The 26,287-nt window shown below is 40.7% G+C and overlaps 1 protein-coding gene across 8 annotated transcripts; it reads left to right on the top strand.

Moving 5' to 3' along the window:
- Nucleotides 1-3,612: 3,612 nt before the first annotated feature.
- On the top strand, nucleotides 3,613-22,946 carry ankrd50l (ankyrin repeat domain 50-like). Of its 8 annotated transcripts, none has more exons than XM_038721061.1 (5): nucleotides 3,613-3,942; nucleotides 8,700-8,758; nucleotides 8,875-9,471; nucleotides 16,689-16,906; nucleotides 18,279-22,946. In XM_038721061.1, the coding sequence occupies exons 3-5, from the start codon at nucleotides 9,023-9,025 to the stop codon at nucleotides 21,833-21,835; spliced, it is 4,224 nt and encodes a 1,407-aa protein (XP_038576989.1). In that variant the 5' UTR covers nucleotides 3,613-3,942; nucleotides 8,700-8,758; nucleotides 8,875-9,022; the 3' UTR covers nucleotides 21,836-22,946. The 8 variants fall into 8 exon arrangements, with proteins under 8 accessions (XP_038576989.1, XP_038576990.1, XP_038576986.1 ...); XM_038721062.1 differs by having other exon boundaries at nucleotides 8,637-8,758; XM_038721060.1 differs by lacking the exon at nucleotides 3,613-3,942 and adding an exon at nucleotides 3,965-8,541.
- The last annotated feature ends 3,341 nt before the right edge of the window (nucleotides 22,947-26,287 follow it).

Here is a 26,287-nt window from a genome sequence, read left to right as displayed (position 1 = left end):
ATGTGGTGCTTTTGCTTTCTCCTGACATTTTTACACTGAAACTCACTCACTCACTCACTCACTCACTCACTCACAGCATCACGATTAGCTAGGCACGTTTTTTGCAGTCACGTGATTCTGATGACAGGTAGTAAAAGGCAGAATGGACAAGACTCATACTGTGCTAGTTATTGTTTGTTGTGTCGCCCCAGTAAAAGTGTGTGAAATCTGGGATCGCCCAATTCATTCTTAAATTATGGCTAAAAACCTATTTTGAGGTCAAAAAATGTCACCTGTATTGCGTCCGACAAACTGTGAAATATGGTCACAATCTCCCTTTCTGTTCCTGAGTGAAGGGGTTGAATAATGGCCAAAAGGTGTTATTCCAGGACATTATGATGACCTATGACCATTTGTGTAAATAAAATTCATAATTTCATCATTGTACCACATTGACCATCAGTGTGAAATGGTGTCATAATTAATAACATATTTTTGAGTTATGGCCAAAGGGGTGTGAAGGTCCTTTTAAGGTCACAGTGACTTTGACCTGTGAGTCAAAACTGTCACCAATTCATTGTCCGACCAACTGTGAAAGGTGGTAATCCTGTTTTGTGACCTTTGACCTTCATCAATCAGTTCATCCTTGTGTTTGTGCCAAATTTGAAGAAATTCCCTCAAGGCTTTCCTGAAATATCGCATTCACGAGAATTGGATGGATGGACAGACGGACGGATGGATGGATGGATGGACGGATGGATGGATGGATGGACGATAGATGGACGGATGGATGGATGGATGGATGGATGGATGGACGATAGATGGACGGATGGATGGACGGACGGACGGATGGATGGATGGATGGACGATAGATGGACGGATGGATGGACAGACGGACGGATGGATGGATGGATGGACGGAGGGATGGATGGATGGACGATAGATGGATGGATGGATGGACGGATGGATGGATGGATGGACGATAGATGGACGGATGGATGGACGGACGGACGGACGCATGGATGGACGGACGGATAGATGGATGGATGGATGGACGGACGGACGCATGGATGAATGGACGGATGGACGGATGGATGGATGAATGGATGAACGGACTGTATTGTGGGGCTTGGTTTTCTGAAATTTCGGCTAAGTCCTGTGCCACACCTCACCTCCAGTAAGCACATGAAATAAAAAGACTATTCTTTTCCTGTTTCTCGCCCACAGTGCCCACAGTCATATATGTGGATCCCAGTCTTTCACTGAATATTCACGTTGAAAAACAACAGCATTGGTCGTTTTTTCAAACATTTATAACAACCCATGTTTATGTTTTCCTGACAGGTGATGTTGTCTGTGAGAAGACAAGGCAAATGTAGCGTGTTGTTGTTGCAAAACCTCTTATGAAGGAAGTGGGGGTGATGGATGGCTTTGATTTGGGAGACCGCTATTGACTTCTGTTAATCATGACTGTGATTACTTTCCCAAACCATAACCAAGTAGTAATGAAATCTAGACAATCCTTAAACTTTATTGATGGCAGATTATACATCAGTAATTTTGTATTTTTGTAATAATGAGGGCACTGACACAATGCATTTTGTTGATTATGCTGGATGACATGTTTTTTGTCATTTATCTTTTACCTCAAAACAAGTTTTTTTCCACTTCATAATGTACATCATCCACACATTATTATGACAGGATGTGCATTTAATGTATTACTGTTACATAATGGAGTTTGGTACATTTTTCCTCTACTCCCTGAAGTGCATCAGAGATGGTGCAGAGAGCTTTTATTGACATTAATAAATTATCCAGCATTACAAAACAATACATTGAGACATGATGAGACACCAGCAGAAATACTGTTTAGAAGGAAGGAGAAGCATAGTTATAGAGAAAAAAGAAGCAACATGTACATCCATAATATAGTACATGATTTATTAAAATTGTCTGTGTTATGAGACTTTTTCATACTTAGGAGCACTTAGAGTCTGTAGAGTCTACAATATGTGCAACTTAATTTTGTGCCACAGCAGCAGTTTTAGATCAGACAGCACTGCTGACCAGCGTGAAAATGTTGTTTCATTAAATTTCAATGACCTTCACCATGTTGTAACACAACCTGAATACAGGTTTATATTTCTCAGAGCAAACCAAACCTTTCAGGCTCTGACAAATAATGTTACCTTTTTTGTTGGTTTGTTTGGTTTTTTGACTGACTGTCGGATTTGTATTATTTCTGACTGTTTAAATCAATTTCATACAGTGAATTGGAAAGATACCCCAAATACAGCATTTTTCTTCTATCTTGTGCATTCATTTTATGAATATAACTGTAGAAAGTGTATAAGTGCGTGAGATAACTGTAACAATCATTAACTTTGTTTGAATGCTGTCTGTTCATGACTAAAACTGTTTTGCAACATAAAGTATCAAACTCTTTATAAAAATGCATATTATGTGAGGCATTAAATAATAAAATGTAATGTGTTTGTGATTCATCTTCCCTGAAAGGTTTTGACAAAAGTATGTCAGTACCACAAATATCCAGTAGAGGTCTCCCCTGCAAACAATAGGAAACTGTGATAGACCTCCACATCAGAGGTTTATTTTTGATAGAAAGTATTCTAAAAATGTACTTTATATTTTAGAGTTTTCTTTTTAAGAGAAGAGAATTTTTTTGGTATTTATTAGTCTATAATAAATTCCAAAAACCTAAGTATGTTAGAATGTGGAGAATTGGCTAACCAGGTGAAAAGGTCATTTCTCATTTCACTGTGATTTTGGTTGTGATCGTGGGACAGTTTGGTAGCTTCAAACGTGGTTTGGACAAAACACACGATGTCTTCAAGATGTGAAATCTGCTGCACTTGTTGAAGGAATACATCAGGAAAAACTCAAAGCATCTTACTGGGAACATTCAATAAAGACTGAATAGCCACACATGTCCAAGATGTAACTGGTCTAAAAACAAGCAAATTACAAACTGAGACACATTTTTCTCTTTTTGGTCAGTAGGTGTCAGTAAATAAAATGTATTAGTTAGAATTTTTGGTTTATAGTGTGCCTAAAGCTGTCTAATTGTAATTTGTTGAGGTCAGTTTCTATAATTAAAAAGAATAAAAATATTAAAAAGTTAGTCAGTCATCATTATAAAAGCAAACACTGTAAATCAAAATTTGAGCGATAATTAGAACTTAATATCTGATGATGATTTAAAGTAGGACTTAAATTAAAAGTCAAAGTATTCCATAATGTGGACATGTTTTTCAAAATTCTGACATTAATATTTTCACTTTGCAAGTAGTCTACTTAAAAAATCCAAATTATGATACTAAATAACAATTTTATGATAAAAAGAGTAATTACAAATCATAAGATACAAAAAGTGACTTTCTAAGTCACAATTTTCCCTCTGGTCAAGACTTTCTATCTCACAATTTTGACTTCATAATTCTTAACTGACCTCATAAATTTGACATGTTATTTTATAAGTTTTACCTGGTAAATCATATTGGTAAGTCAATTTAAACTTTTGTTATCCCTCGTTTTATCCTTTTCTGGCATACATGGGCTTCCATACTCATACTCTTACAGTAAAACTGAGACAAATCTGCAGTCCAGTCCCACATATTTGTGTGAAACCAGCCCTGCAGAGGATGTCCTTGTAACACACACTCCTGTCTTTTCCCTTTTTTTTTTCTCTCGAACATCCTTATTGAGAGAGTGCAAGGAAGCAGAGAGAGCAGATCCCCTGAGAGACGGAAGGGGAGAAAATTACAGTCTTTGAAATGTAGGCTACAGGCATCTATAGCCCACCAGAAACAACAATAAGTTCACCTTTCCTGTGATGGTACGGGATGATTGTGGGAATGGACACACGTGATTAAATCCGGTCAAGCGCGGTGGTTTGTCGGTAGGGAGAGTCAAGGAGGGAGATCGTGATGTTTCTGTCAGGTAAGATTGTGTTAGCTGGATTTAAAACTCAATCCCAATCTGATTTAAGGAGCTTTGACGGAAACAAACTGACAAAGTGTTTGGGCAGCGCTTTGTGTTTTTGTTTACAATGGCGTCGACGTACAGCGCCTGGTTAATGAGGTCAGTTAAAAAACACATTAGCGCCTAGATTATGGTTTCATTATTTACGCCTGTAGAGGATATCAATATATAGTTGCTGTAGAAGCCAACAGGTGGAGAGCTGAGGCAGCCTGCAGCGATCACTTGTGGATTCAATGAGACAAATGTGATCATAGTGAGCTGATTGGCTGTAGCCTAATGGTAAAATGAATAATTTCTATTGAACAGCAGCATATAAACACGTGAGAGGAAAAAAAGAAACAGCTGCTAGTTTGAGAAAAATCTCTTTATTTCTTTAAACAGACCCTAAATCAATTTTTAAAATAAAATGTGATATAAACATCTTCATTTTGTAGTTTTGGTTTATTCTATGTAACATCAGCGCTGGTTGCCTGGTAACATTGAAGTCCTGGCATCTGGCTTTTTTTGCCATTAAATTTAATTCCAGCATAACTCCCCCTGAAGCCACAAATTGTCTTTTTTTTTACATTTCTTGTTTATGGGAGGAACATATATGATACATTATGTTTATTAGTGAGTTTCGGAGCTTGTCGATGTATTTGTTTGGACAGAGCCAGGTTAGCTGTTTCCCCCACTACCAGTCTTCATGCTAAGCTAAGCTTATCCCCTCCTGGCTCCAGGTCCACCTAACTTGCATGTAAAAAAGTGAATACTGTAAAACTTCAATTAATAGCCCCGGGCTTTTATTTGCTTCGATCACTGAACTCACCCTGCCAATATCTGAGACATGCGTCTATATGGGACAGGCCTTTAATTCATTTCGCACAAAAATTTTGCTCAGCAAAGGCTACTATTAAATTGTTTATTTCAAGCAGAATATTCCAAAAATTAGGCTTTTTTCATCTCTTTTGTTTACCATACCGGTAATAAATTAAATGAATGATTGAATTGTAGTGAATCTAACCGATCTTATGACGTGTAGCATGTCCATATTGACAAAAGTTTTGACATATATATTTATATCCATTGCTCAAGCAGGGAACACGGTGGGCTTTAAAAGGTTTTATACATCCAGGGAACTAGTGTTCTGCCACCATTTATTGATTATTTTAGTAATCGAGTATTTTACAGATTATTCTATCGATTCATTGAGTAATATGGTAAGAAATACTTTTGTGTAACTCGGATCACTGTACAACCCAAACTCAAGGACTAACCAGTTGGAGAACAATAACAAGAAACACACAATTATACATTTAGAAGTAGGAATTCATCTCATGTAGCAATGTTACCTTGTTTGGAGTCTGCTCTGTGGACTCGATGTGTAGACTGGATGGTTACTGCTCAGATGCTGAAGCATTGCCGTCGTGCCGTTGTGGTACACTAGATCCATTGTACAGTAGACACACTGTACAGAGTAGGACAGTGTGTGATCTTTTTTATTTTTATTTTTTTAAGTAATCCCATACATTAGACACTCTCTTCCCCCATTTTGCTATTCACACCATTAAATCACATCATCTGCATTTTTCCTCAGCATAAGAGCATTGTGTGACAGTAATAATCATCTGTCCAAAACACTGCACTGTATATAGTTATATGGATTAAACAAAGATGCTTTTTAGTAATCGAGTTACTCGAGTTTCTCAACGAATTGTTCAGCCCTACGGAGACAATAAAAACCACACCAGGCGTCTTATTGAGACCTGCATTTGTTTGACAAAATGTGTAGCCACACCAGGCCAGTAAAATGGACAGGCGTCTAATTGGGACTAGGCTTTTAACTGAAGTTTTACGGTATTCGTTTTCCCAAAATGTCAAACTTCCTTTTCTTTGAATATGGAGCTAGAGCCAGGAGGCGATGGGCCTATCGGTTCGCATAAAGACTCGAAGGAGGGGGAAACAGCTAGGCTGAGACCAGATGACAGGTAACCAGCAGAGACTCCAGGAAGTAAATGGTCCTGGCCAAGATAGAGTCTGTCATAGTCTGGTTTCTTATCAGCTTGTCCGTGTGCGCATGTGCCTGATAAAATCTGGGTCAGACAAAGAGAGTATTATTGCCATAACAGCAGGGTGGCAGAATCAAGGTAGAGATCGGTACATGTAGTGATGCATAATTGTATATCAAATAAATCCATCTGAAGTAAGACTTAAATGGAAACTGACACAAAGTAGCCTCTAAAAGTCTAAAGAATCCACCACTTAACATTTGAGTATTTGTTTAATTCAGACACATAAGTACTGTAAGGACTAGAAAGCAGTTTATTATATAACAACCACAGTTATATAATAATTAAAAGTATAGCTTCTAAATAAGGTAAATAATAAAATAAATAAGGGTCTCAGGCAGGAGAGAAATGTGATTACTGCCTTGTTGTATGTTGACAGTAAACGTACAACACATCTACACATTTCTACCTTAACCTAACTTTTCTGTTGAGTTGGTTTCTTTCACGCGCATGCTGGCCATATGACTTCACTGTGCCTGGCTGTTGGGCTATATAAATTTAATTGATTTGACATGATTTGACTTCTGTAAGTCAGTGAAGCACTATAAAGACACTGCTGCAGGCTTTGCTGGCTGCACCATCATCATTACAGGCTACATGCTAGGTTTAGAGGGCTTTGTAAATACCACAGGTAATGACAAGAATGTAGACAACTTCACTGCTTGGTGTCAGTTCTCCTTATTAGTGTTTTCAGTGTCTGTCTAAAACAACACAGCTCTTCATTTTTCAGTCCATTTTCAGTATTTGGCACTTGTCAGCTGACAGTGTACAACTTGTGTCATCCACCTGTAGGAGGCGTTGAAACCATATAGGCGAAATGTGAAATGTGCCCATGAGAAAATTCAGCTGGCTGTTCTGACTTATTATGTTTCCAATTAGCTCTCTGAATCATACTGTCACAAGGCTATCGTGCTGCAAATGATAGGCGCAGCAGTGAGTTTCTTTCTGCTCAATTCCTTCAAGTGTTAAACAGTTGTACTCTGACAGATTCAGCTTAGTGTATATTATGTTTGATTAGTCATTGACTTTAAATGCAGAACAGTGTGCACCATCATCACCGTGATAACTTTGTCACAGAAGCCTCTGACACTCCTCGTTTGGATAGATTTTATCCAACCACCTTGTATGGACTTCTTATTTTCTTTTCCTTCTTTCCTAGTTAAATTCATTTAATTAATTTACAGTATAAAACTGTCAGGAACTCCGAATGAGCTGAGTGGTGTGGGTGCTGCCTGGGTTTTATCACATCTTCTCAATTATAACCACATGGTCCATGTACACTCGGTCACAGGTGACAGGGCTCAGTGTTGGGTGTGGGTGTTCAATGTGTGCACAATGTATAAGTGACTTATTAATTAAATACACTTAAAAGAGGTAGCATGAAGTCTAAAACTGACTGAATTTTGAATGTGCCGTTGATTAACACATTGTGTATTACCTAAAAATTTTACACAATGAGAAAATTGCATACAGTTACTCACAGCTGTTTACACAGTGGGGAAATATCAGTTGCCTAGTTTAATTTCCATTTAATACAGAATGGTACAATGGGGTTAATGTGGCTTAGTTAGCCTTTCATCAGTCTACTTTGTAAGAAGGAAAATTGCGAGAAGTTTAGAAAATATATATGTACAACTTCATATTAAGGCAAATAACAAGGATTTCATGTTCTGCGCTTTGATCCCCGGGCACTTTGAGTGGTTGGAAGACTAGAAAGGCGCTACACAACTACAGTCCATTTACCGTTTATATTTTATAATCACTACAGTGGGCAAAAAAAACTTACAGCAAAAAACTATTAATTGAAAATAAATGCAAATAAACAAAATAAATTATGTCTTAACTAGATGGTAAGATATAATTTATTATTGAATAATCATCATAATTTGTCTAAGAAATGGTGAAAACAACTTTTCAAAATCATAGATGATGTTTTGTAATTGCTTGATATTCAGTTTACAATAATAGGAAACAGGGAAAAGCAGTACATCCTTACATTTCAGAAACTTCTGAAACTACAGAATTTAATTATAATATAATAATAACATAAATAATTTTCATAAAACAAAACTTCAATAGCTTGGTGTGGCTTTTATGAGACTAAATCACCTAAAACTAAAGCTTGAGGTGTAGTATTGCCCTGCGACTGAACCTTGACCCCAGGTAACGCCTCCCACCTATCCGCTGTAAAATTGCTCACAGCCACAAGAGTCCTCCCTCTCTCCTCTCTCTCTCTGCTCTCCTGTACATGTCTTGACATGCCGAGAAACACCAAGGGAGGGAGGAGACAAAAAAACAAGAAAAACTGGAGCCCATGAGAGACAGAGACAGAGAGAGAAGGAGGTGTGAGGTATGAACAGAGGGTTGTAAAGAGCTGGGGGCATGAGAAAGGAAAAGGATATCTCATGCTGAAGCTTTGGGATCGATGATTGTAGCGGGACAGAAACTGAGATGAGGCAAGACTGTAGCTGTAATTGGAAGAAGGGAGGACGACTCAGTCAGGGGAATGGTGAGATACTGTGTCATTATATCTGTGAAAAACATGCATGTCAGTTTCTCTCTTGACTCATTAATTTTCCCTCTTATTGATTTCTGACTGAACAGCTCCATGATCTCCAGTTTAGACATTATGAATGACGGTAACCATGAATCCTCCTCTTGGCGTAGGTGTTTCATATCGTTCCGGAAGAAGAATGAGGAAAAAAACGAATGAAGATAAAGAAGAGGTAAACAATTAGCTGACATAACCTTTAACTGACTCCTCTTCTTGTCAGCCTTACACCACAAGACCTGCAGGGAAAGGACGGCCACTGATAATTATCACCTGATGCAACACTTTCAGGAACTGGCAGTGTGAGGAAATACTCAGGCATTGCCCAGAGCCGTCAGGGAACCAGAGGTGTCACCAGCTTCAGCTCAGCCTAAAAGTCACAGTAAAATTACTGGAGGAGCATGGGATGTAGAGTCCAGAGCTGTGAGTTGTCCCCTGGATGTCAGACCACCAGGAACAAATGAGTAGCAGTGGATTTGGCAGCAGCTCCAGCTTGCTCCAGGGTCGGCGTTTCTACTGCCGGGAATGGGCCCTGGACAAGTTGCGGCGCTACCTGGACACCCGCACAGTGCCGGGACAGCCCCCAGGGCTGCTGGTGACTGGGGGCCCTGGCGCCGGGAAAACTGCCCTGTGCACTGAGGTGGTGTGGCCCACCTCAAAGACAGGGCTGGCAGTCGGGCTGGCACCGCGTTGCCTGGCATCCCACTTCTGCCAAAGGGAGGACCAGAGAAGTACTGAGGTGTGGAGGTTTGTCCTGGGCCTGGTGGAGCAGCTGAGGGCCTCACCTCTCCTCTCTCCTGGGTATGAAAAGATCCTTAACAGCCTGTCTGTATCCTCTGCTTTGGAGCCTGTCACCTGTCAAAGAAACCCTGATGACACCTTCAAGAGGTTTGTGTCACATTTATTCCTATTTTTACTTTTAAAATTCTCAAAGTGTCATTGGATGGATGGATGGACAGATAGAATAGATAGATAGATAGATAGATAGATAGATAGATATAGAGGGTTGCGCTTAGTTGAAGCAGATTTGAGGGAGATTTCAAGGTTGTCAAATGAGAGCATGAAACCCATCCAGGCGCTCGGCGTGTGTGTGCATGTTCAGAAGCGTGGCTCATTCCCAACTCAACACAGCAAAATCTATGTGGTATCACATTCTGTAAATGGTGGTATTGTTCATGAAATTAAGAGCAGCTGAACAAAGTTACATCCAACATGTGTCAGCAGGCCAACAAATGGGTTATCAGATTCAGTCAGAATTGTAAACCTGCTCCACAGGTTACTTTTTGTTTTTTTGTGTCAGTTACAACATTGTGGTAACCAAAGACGTTCGGGTTGTAGGTGTTTTAGACATGATAATGCTGGTCATAAGAATGTAATCTGGTCTTTTGTGAACCAGACAAGCATCGATTTGAGATCATAGATACACTAAACAAAATTATAAACGCAACACTTGTTTTTGCCATCATTCATCATGAGCGGAACTCAAAGATCTAAGACTTTCTCTATGTACACAAAAGGCCTATTTCTCTCAAATATTGTTCACAGATCTGTCAAAATCTGTGTTAGTGAGCACTTCTCCTTTGCTGAGATAATCTATCCAATCCATCCACCTGATTAGCTCTATGCGAAGGAGATGTGTTGCACTGCGTGAGGCAAATGGCGATGACACCAGATACCGACTGGTTTTCACCCCATTTATTTGATTATTATAACCTACAATTCCAACTAGAGCTGGATGATATATTTGAAATCAGTATCACAATAAGAATATTTTTCTACCATCAGTCCAATTGGCTAATATGACCTATAGTATACCATGAGACTAAATATATTTGTCATTAGGCCAGTGTGAGCAATGTTGCAAATCAATGATCAGGGCGGATGTATGACAATACAGTAGTCTTGCACAAAAATCTCAGACTTCTGTCAGGTTATTTTACCCATTAACAGTTCATAATTTTTTTTACTTTTTGTTTTTTCAGAAAATGTACCATATTATATATAGGGATATCACAATATGTGATAGATATCCAAGGAAGGTTAAAATCATGGGCAACTGAACTTGGTTGATACTAGAACACGTTTCGTCCCTCATGCAAGAGACTTCTTCAGTTCTGACTGACTGGTAGGGAAACCTTATCCTTCAGATATATTTGTATTGGTCATCTTGGCTAGACTCCACAGAGGTTAAATAGCGGAGTTTCCCCACCGGTCAATCAGAACTGAAGAATTGTCTTGGATGAGGGACGAAACATCTTCTGATATCTTCAACCAAGTCCACTTCCCCTTGATTTCAACCTTCCTTGAAAAACTATAACCTGCATGACTGAGATCCATAAATGCAAACGCAGTCAATTGATGCTCAATACAAAGAAACATGTTGTATTGTTTGGTTGTTGTACATGTGCTATGCTTTTGCATGACGTGTGCAAAAACAACAAAAAAGAAAAACTGATTTTGTTAGTAAAATGATAAATTATGTTTTTGTGATATAATTCCACTGGAAGTTGATAAACCATTATGTTGATTTATCAGCCCAAGCTGCAGCGTCAGCAACACTGTCATTAAACATCCACACACATAAAGCTCTCCACTATGCCTAGGAAAATGGGCGACTGTCAAACATGACATCAGCTCCTGCTCATGTTGAGGGGAAAAGGATCCAAGAAAGCTTTAGGCTTCTTTCTAAATAGAGGTGATTCTCTGCAGGTGTTTAGACTGTCAACAGGAAAAAAGCGTTTTAAAGCCTGTAAACGCAGAACCATGTGGCCATCACTAAATCAAAGAGAGGCCCGGACAGTCACAGGAAAATGACGGCAGCAGCTATTCTTCCTCATCTTATATTTATTTCTCCTTTCATAATGCAGCCCATTCACAGCACTCACAATGGGCCTCCAGTGTGAATGAATGCTACAGTGTTATTTACAACATGACATCCTTTCAGAGAGGGGGAAAAAAGAACAAAGAAGTGAAAAATGCCTTCAGTACCCCAGTGACCATCTCAGCACCAGTCAGCGAGGTCACCCTCCTCTCCAGGACTTTTTTTCACTCTCTGCCGGTGTGTTTACTTTGCGATGAGTCTGAGCCCTTCTACCCTCCTCCTGTGTTTGCTTACCTCTGGTGTGAAGTACCAAGCTGGATTCCACATTCCCCTCAGACTGACTCACAGCCAGTTGCTGTTTGTGTTTGTAGCTCTTGTGAGAGAAAGTGGCTGCGGGCGAAACACTGCCATGTTAGAACAGCCGTTGACAAACCCATGAAACATGGGCTTGAATTGGCAGTGAAAGGGCATACATGGCATGTATGCCTTGAATCAGCTGCTCGGCAAGCCATTAACTCTTTGGTGAACTTTTATGTGGTGCTGCTCCCTATGCCTGAAACCATCAACACTCAGATTTAGAGTTCACAAAGTTGGTCTTGGTGCAGCTGCAGAAAAAACTGGATGTTATATTGTTTGATATTGTTAGGTTGGTTTCACACCTGCAGTTCGGTTCACTTTGCCTGGGGAAAAAAATATCCAATGTGCTTTATAGTTCTGGTCCAGTTCATGTTCTCACCTGCTTATTAAAAACATACCAAGAGGAGTAAACATATCATCATATGAGTCATATGAACTTACATGTCCTTACCACTCAGTCTTCTCTGATGCCAGAGCTCACGAGAACATCACTGATTACAAGCATTATTAGTGGAAACTGTTACTGAAAAATGAATTATAAATAATGATGAAAAGGTAAACAGGATGAAACAGCGTTGTGTGTTGTAATGCTATTGATGGGATATTTATATATACAAATATTATATATTCAAATTTAGATTTCTTATAGAAATAGTTTGCTTGACAGTTCAAAATCAGCAGATGGATAAAATAGCAGCTTAGCTTTTGAATTCAGTCCAACATCTCCTTACTATTATCTTGTAATCCTGTGGTTGGCCCACTTTGCCATAAACTGTTGTAGTTATGTTCAATTGTGAGCTGATGATGTTAATTTTCTTTTAACCAGAAGTCTGTAGCTCATTGTTATGGCCACCTATCTTGGCCAGGACACTTTTGTCTAAATAAGGCTGTCCTGGTCAAGTAAAGTTTAAATAAATTATATGAAATGAATGAATGAGGACATTTACACCAGTTAACAGTGTAGTGTTAGTCGAAAGGACTTTTACTGCCAGGTCGTTCATGACTGTAAAAAATTAAGAGCTGCAAATGTAAAGTTTTCTAACTGATCTTTGAAGGCACCACAATGTTATATGTATGTATAATGTATAATGTTATACCAAACATTTCATTACAAGTAAACTCACCATGTTTTAGTTACATTAAAATGCGTGCAGTAACAGGTAGCATGAACAGAAGAATGAAATAAATGAGATGCAAGAAAAGGCAACAGTAACAAGAGAAAAAATAATACATCCAAACATGGAATAACAAAAAAGACCACAAACCTAAACTACAGACATGTACAGACACATACAGACACAGAGAGACAGTATAGTACAATATCTAATAGTGAAGTAAATTTTTTCAGTTTGGTTTTCAGCATGGTCATCAGACTGCTTGTGCCAGAGAACAGGACCAAAGTAAACAAAAGTACCCAATCTTGAGCTTATTGTAGGTTAAGTTAGAAATCCACCACCTGATGGAGATCTGACTGAATTTTAGTCTATGAGATGGTCAGAAGGACAGTGAAGTCGTTTAAGTACTGGAGTAATTCATTAGGCTCTGAGGGAACCTCCTAATTATTGTAAGTTTGATTGTCGCATGCTCCTCTCTACAAGTCCAATTAAAGACCACCCACAGACCTGGTGTCCAGGGCTGTGTGAGTCAAATGGAGCGGAAATCTTCAAGCAGCAATAAATGGTTCATTACACTTACTCCTCCGCAGTACTGATTGTGTGCCCAGTGAGGGAGTGTCGCTTTAATCAGATGACTAAACCACACAGAGGTATGATAAACCTGTTATAACCCAGATGTAGAGGTCATCCAGGGTAGGGTTTATATCTGCTTAACTGTAGGATGTGTTCAGTGGTATCAACCAAGGCTGCTGTGTAAGGTAATGTGTTATGGTAATGAGACATTTCATGCACATTACAGGCTTGGTCTGTAAATATCTTCCGAAGAAGATACTAGATTAATGTGAACCTGAAGAATTACTACTGATCATTAAATTTCTCCTGTATTGTCTTGCCTTGCGTTCCTCATAAATGAGGTTTAGTAATGAAACAAGCAATCAATCAAAATCAATTTAATAAACAACACTTTAAATCCATTATGTACCATTAACCTCCAGGGGGAGAAGAGCAGATGTGTTGTTTCTCACAGCATGTTTCAGGATGTGGGTGGCTAATCAACTCCACTGAATAGTTTCCTGGTGTAAACCCTGAACTACATGTTGGCACCAATATACAATGCAGCGCCTCCTAATAATTGGCACTAGTTAAATTGTCAATTGTGTGGGGACAATTTATTAACTTGTGGACAGTTTAAAGGAAGAGCTAAAAGTTAATTTGCATGTTTCAGAACATAGTACTACGATTTCGTGATAGTGGCTCAAACAGAGCAGGTTTGTTGGATGCATCATTCACCAAAGTCTAATCATTAAAGATGACTGATTTCATACTCCACAAGCACAAATCTTAATCCTGAGGCGGATATTTTGTGGTTGACCTCAACAAGTTCAGTTGTTGACCCTGCCACTTTTAGTTACTGTTTCAACTAAACAGAATTCTGTTTGGTTAATTCACCAAACTTCTTAATTAGCCAGAGTAAAATCCAGGCATTTCTGGCATAATGGCTCTTTTCATAGACTGTATGACCTCTTCCCATTTTTAAACACTGCTGTAGCAGCATATTCTGATTTTACGAGATTGAAAATGTTACTTGCTTTTTTATATTATTAGGCAACAGAAAAACAAAAAGCCTCGTACTGTTGATCATTTTATACTGTTGATCATTTTGAAGCTGAAAAGATGCCGATTTTCAAAGAATAAAGTTGTTTTTTTTTTAGGTTTTTCAGGTTCAAAGAAAACCTGTTTGGTGACTGGACCGTCTGGTCATTCTTAAACATAGACATTAACACTAATAACAGCACAAACACAAACACACCCTGTGGTTGTTGCAGGATAATTGACTTGAGTTCAGCCTCCGTGTGACCCATTCAAACCACACGGCTGTCACAGGTTAATCACTGTTTGTCACCTATAAGTGTTATTCTTTACAAATCCCTGATAAGTAGAACACAGAATTAAACAAGACAGGTATAAAGAATTTCAATACAGTATTTCTGATTCTGATGTACTGTTAATGTTAATATTAGCTAGTTAGCACAAAGTACAACTGATGGGAATATTTTTTGCATGCATTTGGTTGTAAGGGTATTGGGACAAATTTCGACCTCTTGGTGATGCTAGAGGAAAAGTCACGGGATCACCAAAGTCCCCTGGGGCTCATGAATGGGAGTCCAGTAGTTGTTGGGCTAAAGTGTTTTCATGTCCAAAACCATACCGCTACCATGGCAAAAAAATGTAACAGAAAATAATATCAACTATATAGTAAGTCAGTAATTTAATAATAACTGATTTACAGCCCTTTCCTGACCGAGGTTAAACACAGGTCTGCAGTGCTTGGCTTTGTTAGGTCAGGGTGAACATAGGTTTCTATAATAACTAGGATTACTATGAAGTTACCATGACATTATTACATGCCTCAGAAAACAGGGTTGTTTTTTGTCTTATGCTCAGACATATTTTCCTTCCCTCACTCAACTTTCAACAGCACTTTCATTATTAACTTTTCATGCTCCAACACCTCTAAACCTCATGTTGACTTTTTCATGCAGATAAACCAGTCTCAGGTCTTAAGTCTGCATTCAGAAATAAGAGCCTGGAGGTATAGCTGGGGTCCAAAACAACTTTGCTGTCTGTACTCCCACGCTGGGTTCAGGTCCTCGTTCAGGACATTTGTTGCTTTATTCTATCTGATGCCTAATATACAAACGTTTTTTATGTTGTCTTTTAAACCTATAGTTTTTACCTATAGTTTGTTTTAAGGTTTATAAGCCACTTTAGGTTGCATCTCTGCATGAAGGAATTATGCTGAAAATATTATTACTATTATTATCGTTGCTATTATGGTCAGGAGTAAACGGTTTTTACAGTAGTGTAGGTAAGAAGAAACATACATTAGCATCAAAGCTCCGTCATGTTACAGTAAGAAGATTTAGGGATCAGGAAATGAATATAGTCGGTGGAAGGACCTCAGGAGAGAAGGAGAGATGTACAAGTATGCTTGGGTTGGTTAGAAGTGTGCGTGTGTGTAAGATAGTGTGCACCCAGGGTGGAGCGGGACATTTCAGAAGTTCCTTTAACCTGAGTCAGTATCAGATCAAAGCCGGGTGTGGGTGCTGACTGTGCTCTTTAAAGGACAGTTGACTTACTGTAGCATTGTTTTGCTGTTTTACATCCTTTTCAGTGTTCAATCACAGTAGAATATACAATATTTGCCATTATTGTTCCTGTTTGATTGGATTAGAGAGCCATGATCATCACGTCACATCCGGGTTAGCCTCTGTTCCACTAGCTTCTCTAACAGCATTTCTTTCATCAGTCTGTCTAAAAACACGAACAGTCATGCACTACAGCAGTTGCTATAAGGGAATTAAAACCTTTTGTGATTTTAACAAAGTTAAACAACGTTCAGCTCAATATTACTTATGAAATTCCTTCCGGGTAAACATATCAAGTTGTTTTTTTATACTGTTTTGAGCTTACTTTGTGTCTAAAAGCCTGGGGGCTACAATTAGATTCTTTCTAATGTAGGTGAAATGGAAAACAAAATGCAAAACCTCAACAAACCATTTCTGTGCTTGAAGTGGAATTGCCTGAAGTCATGGCATTTATTTCATTCAGTGTCAGTGAATTTATATGCAAAAGAGTTTGACCTGCTGTGTTTATCTGTGATGTAATTGCACTGCAGTCAATAAAAAAGAAAATGTTCTCACTTTCTCACTTTGAACTCCCTTATCTTCCCACAACTCCTGCATTTTTTACAAGGCTGTCTAAATTTTCATATTTTCCTTTGTGTGTCTGTCTTTCTCACATTCTCTTAGAGCTGTGTTGAGACCCCTGTTAGATGTTCCGCCTCCTGCCCAGACTCTGATGGTGTTGGTGGACTCCCTGGACGTGGGATATGAGGCAGGCAAAGGAGGTGGGAAGAGTGGCTCTATTGCAGAGCTCCTGGCCGCTAATCAACACCTCCTGCCTGGCTGGCTGCTGCTGGTTTGCTCCGTCCGACGCCACAGCAAGGCTGTGTGCAAGATGTTCTCAGGTATGAAGAAAGAAGAAATCATCTTAAAGGGTGATGTATTGTAGTCTGTGTGGGGCTGCTACCTTAGACATGTGTGCAGTTGGTATTGAGCAGCCATGATTGGGCAGTGAATGCACTGTTTGTGTGACTGGTAAACATTATGATTTAAAATCATTGTTTTTATATCTAACATTTTAACACTGATCAAATCACTTTTAATGACCACTGATTGACATTCAATAAATACACAACATTTCAAAATTACTCCCAAGGCATATAGTAGATGAGAAATTAGTTTTTGAGATGAAAATTACTTGCAAAATCTGGGTTTTAAGTAATCTAGCAGCCAGTTGTCAGCCATCCCATTCTGAGGGGAAAATAATACTAGATGTGCCTGTGCAACAACAAAACAAAACAAAACAAAACAGAACAAGAAAATACATGTAACGATAAAGAAGTGAATGGACAGGTCAGGCAAGACGGGGAGAGGAAAGAGGAGGCAAAATTAAAATGAGATCACATCAGCAGATCCCAGTGATTTGGGCCATCTGTCTTGTTTCCTATTTTCAGTGTTTCCCACATATAGACTTTACTTGGACAGACCGAACAGGTATATTAATGAACACCAAAGTATATATGGCAACCCATTTAGCATTTTGCAGAGAGAGATTTTATCACGTTACAAGACGCGGACACGGTGGTTAACACAGACCAGGTAACACACCAGTGCGGATGTCATTCAGTACTTGTTACATTTATTCATTTAGCTGATGCTTTTATCCAAAGCGACTTACAATTGCTATACATGTCAGAGGTTGCACGCCTCTGGAGCAACTAGGAGTTAAGTGTCTTGCTCAGGGAAACATTGGTGGATGGGTCACAGTGGGGGATTGAACCCAGGTCTCTCACACCAAAGGCATGTGTCTTATCCATTGCTCCATCACCATCGTTTTAAATGAATCGATAGGATACGCCATTAACAGGCCACATGCGGCGCTCCTGCTTGTGTAAAAACAGAATCGGAATAATGGCCGACTTTAGAGACACATACGGGAAAAGAGAAAGAGACAGAAAGAGGCATATGTGGTTTGCAGTAAGAGACAAGAGGTGTGTGTGCATTTGGGTGCGTGTGGGGGGAAAAGAGAACTGAAGGGAAAGGGAGCAGATTCAAGAAGTGAATAAACACTAAAATAAGGTGGAATATGTAGCAGAATTAAAATGGTGAAGTAAGAAATTACCCACAGGGAATAGAATTTATTATTTAATAGCAAGTTGATGATCAGTGGGAGACACAAAGAAAAGAACCAAAATCACATAATGTATGACTGATGAGTGAAAATATGCAGAACTATATTAGGGTTAAAAACCTGCCCTATCTCTCTCTGTGTTGTAGGTTTTCGTAAACTCTGTCTGGATGATCTGCGGAAGCCCCCACCTGTTCGTGACGTGCAGCAGTACATCCTCTGCCGGCTGGATGAAGAAGTGGAACTTCGCCGTCAGCTCACCCCTGATACTGCTGACATGCTGAATCTGCTGCACATAAAGAGCGGCGGATGCTTTCTGTTCCTTGAACGTGTGCTGGATGGTGTGGCAGGTGCACTGGTGGGTCTCCGCGAGATTCGGGACATCCCTGGGACTCTCAATGGCCTCTATCTGTGGTTGTGCCAGAGACTGTTCCCCCGGGGGCTCTTTGTCTATGTCAGGCCTCTCCTCAATGTCCTCTTGGTTGCCCCAAGGCCCCTCACGCCCCAGCAGCTGTTCACAGCAGTATGGTCACATGATACCTTGCTCAGCCTCCAGGACTTCCAAAACAAGCTCCGAACCCTCTCTCCTCTCTTGATTGATGGCCCTGAGGGCACCAAACTACTCTTTCATGCCAGCTTTGCTGAGTGGCTGACAGATGTTAAGTATTGCACACAGAAGTACCTGTGTAGCAGAACAGAGGGTCACGGTATGCTTGCAATGGCACTGACTTTGCAGGGACCCCACCTGGATATTGAGGATACTTGCCAGCTAGCCACACATTTAGTTTGCTCAGGTCACCATAAAGATAACCTCCCATTATTGGCACTATGGATGCTGTGGGCAGGGGTGCCTGCACTTACTCCTGGCAGCAGTAGTGCCCTCACCACATCCTTAACCCAGCCTCCTGTTCAAGTCAGTCAAGAAGTTCTTCAGCTGTTAATGGGGAGTGGGCTTGTTCCTGCAGACTTTTTTTCAGATGCAGGCCCAAGTGCTGGATTACATTGTATAGGTGATGAGGGAACTACTGTACAACAGGCATTTGAATCGGAGGGGTCTGGGAAGAAGCTGCTAGACAGCGGGGTGTCTGTAAGTCAGCCTGGTTCTACAGATGGAAAGACTTTGCTTGCCAGTGCAGCCCACGAGGGTTCTGCAAATGTAGCCGAACTTCTCTTAACACAAGGTTATGATCCACTGCAAATTGATCATCAGGGTCAAACACCACTGACTTTGGCTTCCAGGCAGGGTTATGTGAAAGTGTTGTCTGTGCTCCTGGAATGGGCAAAGAACCAGGAGCCAGAAATTGCAACACGGATGATGGAGCATGTCGACAGTGAAGGTTGGACAGCACTGCGCTCTGCAGCTTGGGGAGGACACAGTGAGGCTGTCCGGCTTCTGCTTGATGCAGGAGCAGTTGTGGATGGATGCGACAGTGAGGGCCGGACTGCTCTCCGAGCTGCTGCATGGGGGGGTCATGAGGAAATTGTTCTGACCCTGCTGGACTATGGGGCACAGGTTGACAAAGCTGACAGCAACGGCCGCACCCCGCTTATTGCTGCTGCCTATATGGGACATCATGAAGCTGTAGAGATATTGCTGGACCACAATGCTGAAGTTGACTTAGCTGATGGAGATGGCCGCACTGCTCTGTCAGTCGCTGCCCTCTGTGTCCCTACAGCAGCAGGGCTGAAAGGTTATGGTGCGGTAGTGAGTCTGTTACTGGAGCGTGGAGCAGATCCAGGACACAGAGACCATGATGGAATGACACCATTGCTTCTTGCAGCCTATGAGGGCCATGATGACGTAGTTGAGCTTCTGTTAGAAGCAGGTGCTGATGTAGATGAGACTGCTGGCCCTGATGGCAATGTTCCTGCTGCAGCCGCTGTTACTCCCCTGCTGGCAGCTGCAGCAATGGGCCACATGAAAACAGTGTCACGGCTGCTTTTCTGGGGAGCAGCTGTGGATGCCATTGATTGTGAAGGCAGGACGGCACTCTGCCTGGCAGCAGCAAGAGGGAGTGTTGAGGTTGTCCGTGCCCTGCTGGATAGAGGCCTGGACGAGAACCATAAGGATGACCTTGGCTGGACTCCACTGCACGCTGCTGCCTGTGAAGGTCATCGGGCTGTGTGTGCTGCTTTGACAGAGCAAGGCAGCATGGCACGTGTCGGAGATATGGACATTGAAGGACGCACCCCTCTTATACTGGCTGCCCAGGAAGGTCACTGGAGCACTGTAAGGCTGTTGTTGGACAGACGTTCCCCCATCGACCACAGGGCGTATGATGGACATTCTGCCTTGAGTGCCGCCCTCCTGGGGAGCCATGCTGAAGTCGCAGAGCTGCTTATGAGGCGAGGGGCTGATACTGATGTCCGGGATGCAGAAGGAAGGCCTCTACTCTACCTCCTGGTGTTAGAGAGTCGCCTTGACATGGCTACTCTCCTCATACAGAAAGGGGGGGTGCCTCTGGAGTCCCGAGACTCTGAGGGCCGCACAGCACTTCATGTGGCTTCCTGGCAGGGATGTGTGGAGATGGTAGACCTACTTTTAAAGCATGGGGCAAACCCCAATGCACAGGACACAGAGGGGAGACCACCATTGCATTCAGTGGCTTGGACGGGACATGCCAAAGTAGGACATTGTCTCCTAGAAGCCAGTGGTGTCAATATAGACCTTGCTTGCCACCAAGGGGCAACAGCTTTGAGCATCACTGCCCAGGAGGGACATTCTGACATTGTTTCAATGCTTCTAGAAAGAGGTGCAAATCCCAATCATGTAGATAGATATGGCCGTAGTCCAGTCAAAGTGGCTGGGAAACACGGGCACTTTAACATTGTCAGGCTCTTAGAGAGCTACGGAGCCAAGCCATATGTAGGCCTGTTGTCTAGCACCGGTACTTTTTCCCCTGCAAAACCCAACAGGATCCCCTCCTCAGGCATCTCAGTGAGTAATGGAGGTGACATAACAGCCGCTACCTCCTCCTCTTCAGTATCTTCTCCCGGCTCCACTGCAGAACGATTCCACTCCATGCAAAGCTCCCAAAACTCATCTACCTGCCACTCCCTGGCGACAGTGCAGACAGTGCCAGCTGACAGCCTCAGCTTTATTCAGCAGATCCAACAGCACTCACTACCCCGTAGTCGTAGCCGTCACTCCACCCTCCCCCCACCAGGGAGCTCAGGCATGGGCAGCCACCATGGAAGCAGCCAGAGGCATCCCAAAGGCATCCCTCCTCCCACTGTTTGCACTGTCACTGCCATGGTGCACGACTGTGAACTGTCTCAGAATGACCTGTCGTCTGGGCTTGAATATCATGACAAAATGAACAAACAAAACTCAAACTTAATAAAAGCAGACAGAATTACTTATGCTGGTGGCAAATGGCATACAGTCATGGCTTCCCTTGGGATAATGCCTGGCCAAGACAGCCCTGCAGTAGGTCCTAAAAACAGGGACGGTCCTCCTCTGGGTTACCCATATGGGCTACAAAGCCCACTTCAAGGGGAAGCCTGGGATTCTCTACCCCAGAAGAACATTTTGTCACCGGCTTGCTACAGTTTTACCCCAGTCCCACCTTGCAGTGCCTTGCCAGAGGATGTTATGGTCACTATGACAACCACAGACCCGCAGCTTAATCTGAAACAAGCCATCAAACTGCAGTTTGAGGGTCCCACCAGTGCAGCCTTATACAAGAGAGAGACACCCCTCTGATTGGTGCTTCAGTACGTGTCCAAAGTTATCTACTGCTACACTTTCTTTCTTTAAAACTTTTTATTTTACTTTGTTAGAGTATGTGGGTTAATGCTGAAACAAAAAGTTCATCAACAGTAAATTCAATAATTTAGAGAAAGTAATTTATCAAGCAAAACTGCCTACTCTCTGGTTCCAGCATCTCCAATATGAGGATTTGCTGCTTTTCTCTTTTTAATATCATTTTATATATTGCAGAGGTCCCAATCTGGAAATTAACAGGTTATTTTGTGGTATCAAACAAACATAGTTGCCCCAGGTGGCATGCATTTAGGGCATTCACAAATATTTAAATTCTAATGACAATATCTTTGTTTTAGGGGGAGTTGGACATTTTTGTTCAGTTCAATGAGAAGACATGTTCACCATGTACAATGACTTTCTGGGTTCAGATTAGAGAGGAAGTAATCACTTTCTCCACCCCCCTTCAGAAAACCAGAGGAACAACCAACTGAATGACATCAAAGCTTTACATTCCTGCCTTTCCTGTTGTGTGTTGAGCAGGGCTCTCACAGACAAGATCAAGCTGATTTAATTTTATGTAAACCATTGTACTGGGGACCGTGTTAGCTCCACAGTAAAAAACACTCTTTATTATGGAACACAAGTGTCTAGGTTGGGTTATGTTTTAAATTATTAAGTAAAGATCCCTTTTTTAGGCAGTAAACAACCTTGTTTTAGAGATTTCAATTTGTGGCCTTGACCTTTATTGAAGCCTTTGATATTTACTATATACTGGCCTTCATGTCCCATAGGTCCATTGCTGACAACCAAACCAGTTTGCAGAAAAGCAAGTCTTCCAAAGCCTACCCGAGTGCGGGGTTTATGATACAAACTATAAAAGACAGCCAAGTTTACTGAATCAACTTGGCTCACTCACAGTGTGTCTGAGCAGGCAGGCAGGCAGGAAGGAAAGTGAAAACTGGACGTTAAGGACTGAGGGTGGATGTGGGAGGGTTGTTCATTCCAAACGTGTATGTGGCCTAAAGAAATGGCCTAGTTCTTTATAATTTTTCATTGGATTAATATTCAGTTACATTAATTCATTAAAATGACAAACGGTGCCATAAAATTGTCTACCTCTGCTCTGTTTGCTTATTTGTGAATGTGTGTGTACATGTTTTATTTCTTGCATTTTACAACTAAATGTCATTGAGAGCTTCTAATGTGGTAGCATCATGCAGAGATGAAAGACTAGCAGCGGGCCGATGGTGGCCACCTAAGATTTAATAAAACCAAGCACTTTTGGACAGTTTTGAAAGTGGAGAAAGGAAGGCTCTGCAGACAGGTCCACTAGTGATTATTCCTCCATTTTTTGGATATTTTGTATCTGTGAAATCTTTTTAGTATTTGAACTACATTTCTGATCTAAATTTTACATGTGCACTTCAATGAAAAAGCATGTGTGCTCTATTTGATTATTATAAGCTCTTCTGTCAACATTTGCCCTGATGAAGGTCTACATTTTCGCATAGCCTTTTGTGGCCATTCTAAGGCACACCTGTGCAATACCCATGATGTCTGATCAGCATCTTGATATGCCACCTGTGACGTGGAATGATTGTCTCAGCAAAGTAGAAGTCCTCACTAACACAGACTTGAAATAGGCCTTTTGTGTACATAGAGAAAGTCTTAGATCTTTGATTTCAGCCAAAGTCCTTATTGGCAAGTCATGCCACTCGGCCACCATCTTGGCAATGTCTCTGGCCAGCTATTTTGGGCTGACAAGACCAGGCTCCTATCTTTAATATTTAATATTTTGCTACTTTTCAGCTCCTTAGGAGTCCTACAAATTGGCTCATGTTAGCTGTTATGTTACATATGCAATACATACTCTTATAGCTTAGAATATGGATACAAACCCAGACAGAAACATTCTGTTTTTCAGGAAGATTTATGAAGGAACTGCTCTTTGAGAAAGCTACATATAAATGCTAACCCAGATGTGGGGTGGGACTTAAGCTCTCTGTAGCTGAGCACAGGATGCAGTTGGAGGCAGAATGTTTCTGTTTGATATACCTAGAATGTCTCAAGAATGTATATGACGATTGACAGCCAAGCATCTATTCCTTTTCCCTTTTTTCTCCCACTTCTGAAGAACATTTTGAAAAGCTCAATTTTCAGTGGTGAAAAAAGTCAATTTCATTGGTGTGGCAGAAAGGCCAACTAAGAGAAAAAGATGGTCTTTGAAATCATACACATCAGTGAAGACATTAGTATTTTCGTAAGTAGTACTGGGCATCCAGCAGACTACTGAACTTTATTTTAGTGCCATACTCAGCACTGTCTCCAAGGTGACTAACATGATGTTTGTATGCATAGGCAAGTCACGCTACTCCCAAGTCGTGCAGACAGCTCTGTTACTGCTTTTATAAGGACAAGCTGGAAAGGTCAGCAGTGGCTTTCCACTGCTCTACCTCTCTTTAATCACTCTAGAAGAAACATAAGTCTATATGGTCTGTAACGTAAGGTAAGTACAAAAGCCAACTTGTTTTGGAAATGTGTTTGTGTGATATTTGTGAAAAGGATCCAAAGCTAAACACCAGGTATACACAGGTGTACAGAAACATAAAACAAAGTGCTGAGGGAATACAACAATATTGGTATTTGCTTTACACTGTGAGAATCAGAGACTATGAGCCTCTTATACTGTACAAATGTGTGTTACTCTGTAAATAATCGGGTCATTTTATGTTGGCATCTTGTGCGTAGGAGCCCAGTCATTTCCATAATTCTTCCTCCGCAGCTCATCAATGAATACAGTGAGCACAAGGTTACAATGTTCTTATATAAATTGAATAATCTGTAATTTAAACAATGTTTGCTCCTAACAAACTGAACAAGTATAAAGTTTTAAGACATTATCTCTAATGTACTGGTTGGACAGTTACATTTTTTGTTAGTGCAAAATAATAATAAATCTAATAATTTAGGCAGCTTGTGAGATAAGCTTGATATCATTTGTCAACTTGATCTATGTGCTGCTGGACATGGAATGTTTCTAGGGAATATCTAGATTGTCTGGAAGCATGTGAACCATTTACTGTTAAATAAAATACAAGAGCTGACTATGGAGTTGGACAAGTGAAAGGGGGAATAGAGGGCCAGTGCACTGGGAATAGGGGTAAGCTAATTGAGGAATAGGAAAGCTGGATGACAGGATGACCAGCTGGCTGGGAAACAAGAAGGCTTGCTAACTGAAGAACAATGAAGCAGCAAGATAGTTCATCCGTTGGGAAACAGGTGGACCTACTGACCGAGAAACAGGAAGAGGCACTTTGTAGAGACAGAGATCAAGTTCACTGTGAAAAGACCAAAAAAATGGGGAGGGAGTCACCCCAGGCTTGGTTTTAAAGGTACTATTAGTAAAACGTTTCTTTAGTAACATCTAGTGGCAGTGGCAGAAAAATACAGCAATGTACAAAAAATAGCTTGCGAGCTTGTGTTAGCTGCTTACATCATGGGTTTCCTGTCCACCAAACATAATGTCAATTCTATCAAGTGAAGAGCAAACTGTTATTAGTTAGTTTATTCTAGCAGCCTGAGATGTAGACTAATTCCAGAAGCACTGGGCCAGGTAGTTCAGGAAGTCTTGTGGTGCAGAAAGTACCCAGCACAAATCTCATTTTGACAAAAGCTGTTTTACATTTGGCTATGTGGTATTGATATATAAACCCATGTTTTTACTGCATGAGCCCAGATCCTAAAGGGACCAGCGTGAATGATGGAAAGAAAATGTCTGAACAAACTATTTGATCTGTGAAGAGGTTGCTATGAATCTCTTAGATGTGCAGGAAATTGACTCAAAATGCAAACAAAGCCCTTGTGTTATTCTTCACTTGGCAACAAATATGAGTAAGTGGGTGTTAGACTCAAGAGATTCCTCCTTCAGTAATTTTGTGTGCAATTTGTGGTTATTCGTTTTCATCAGCATTTCAATTCTGATTGTGTCAGTGTACTGCAGAATTTAACTCATGGTTTCCCACAAGTGCAAGAAATGGCTGGTATATTGTGTCAAATAAATGACAGACGACACCACCGCAAATGATTGGTAAGTTAATGTCAAATAGTACTGGAAAATGGCTGATATAGTTTATTAAAAAGATAATCACATTCTCCATTCTGTAAATTAATTTGTAGCTGTAAGCTATATTTTATGTGGTGGCTCAACCAGGGTATTTCTGGAAAGGCAAATCAGTTTCATATTACCAGGATTTACTAGGTTTTATTTTTAATTTTTTTTGTTATTTGAGATGAAAAAAGCCAAGTGAGGAAAAGTGAAAATAAAAGACACAATTTCAACCAACATTTTCATTTTATTCTTATTTACTGTTAACTTGCAGTCATCACAACAGTAGATTTTCCAGGAATAAACATATCTATAATCACTCTTCATTCTATAGTCATAAAAAC

This window comes from Micropterus salmoides, unplaced genomic scaffold, assembly GCF_014851395.1.
Source record: "Micropterus salmoides isolate LMB-PRFRI ecotype aquatic unplaced genomic scaffold, ASM1485139v1 Ms_hic_scaffold_15, whole genome shotgun sequence".
Classification (NCBI taxonomy): Eukaryota; Metazoa; Chordata; class Actinopteri; order Centrarchiformes; family Centrarchidae; genus Micropterus; species Micropterus salmoides.
The sequence above is the reverse complement of the archived record's forward strand: the minus strand, read 5'-3'. Positions and strand labels throughout refer to the sequence as shown.

What these genes read in the sequence shown, in the direction of transcription:
- ankrd50l (XM_038721058.1), top strand. Translation starts at nt 9,023, where the DNA reads ATGTCAGACCACCAGGAACAAATGAGTAGCAGTGGATTTGGCAGCAGC. An exon ending in CCTGATGACACCTTCAAGAG is followed by an intron (nt 9,472 to 16,688) that starts GTTTGTGTCACA and finishes ACATTCTCTTAG; the next exon opens with AGCTGTGTTGAGACCCCTGT. An exon ending in TGTGTGCAAGATGTTCTCAG is followed by an intron (nt 16,907 to 18,278) that starts GTATGAAGAAAG and finishes TCTGTGTTGTAG; the next exon opens with GTTTTCGTAAACTCTGTCTG.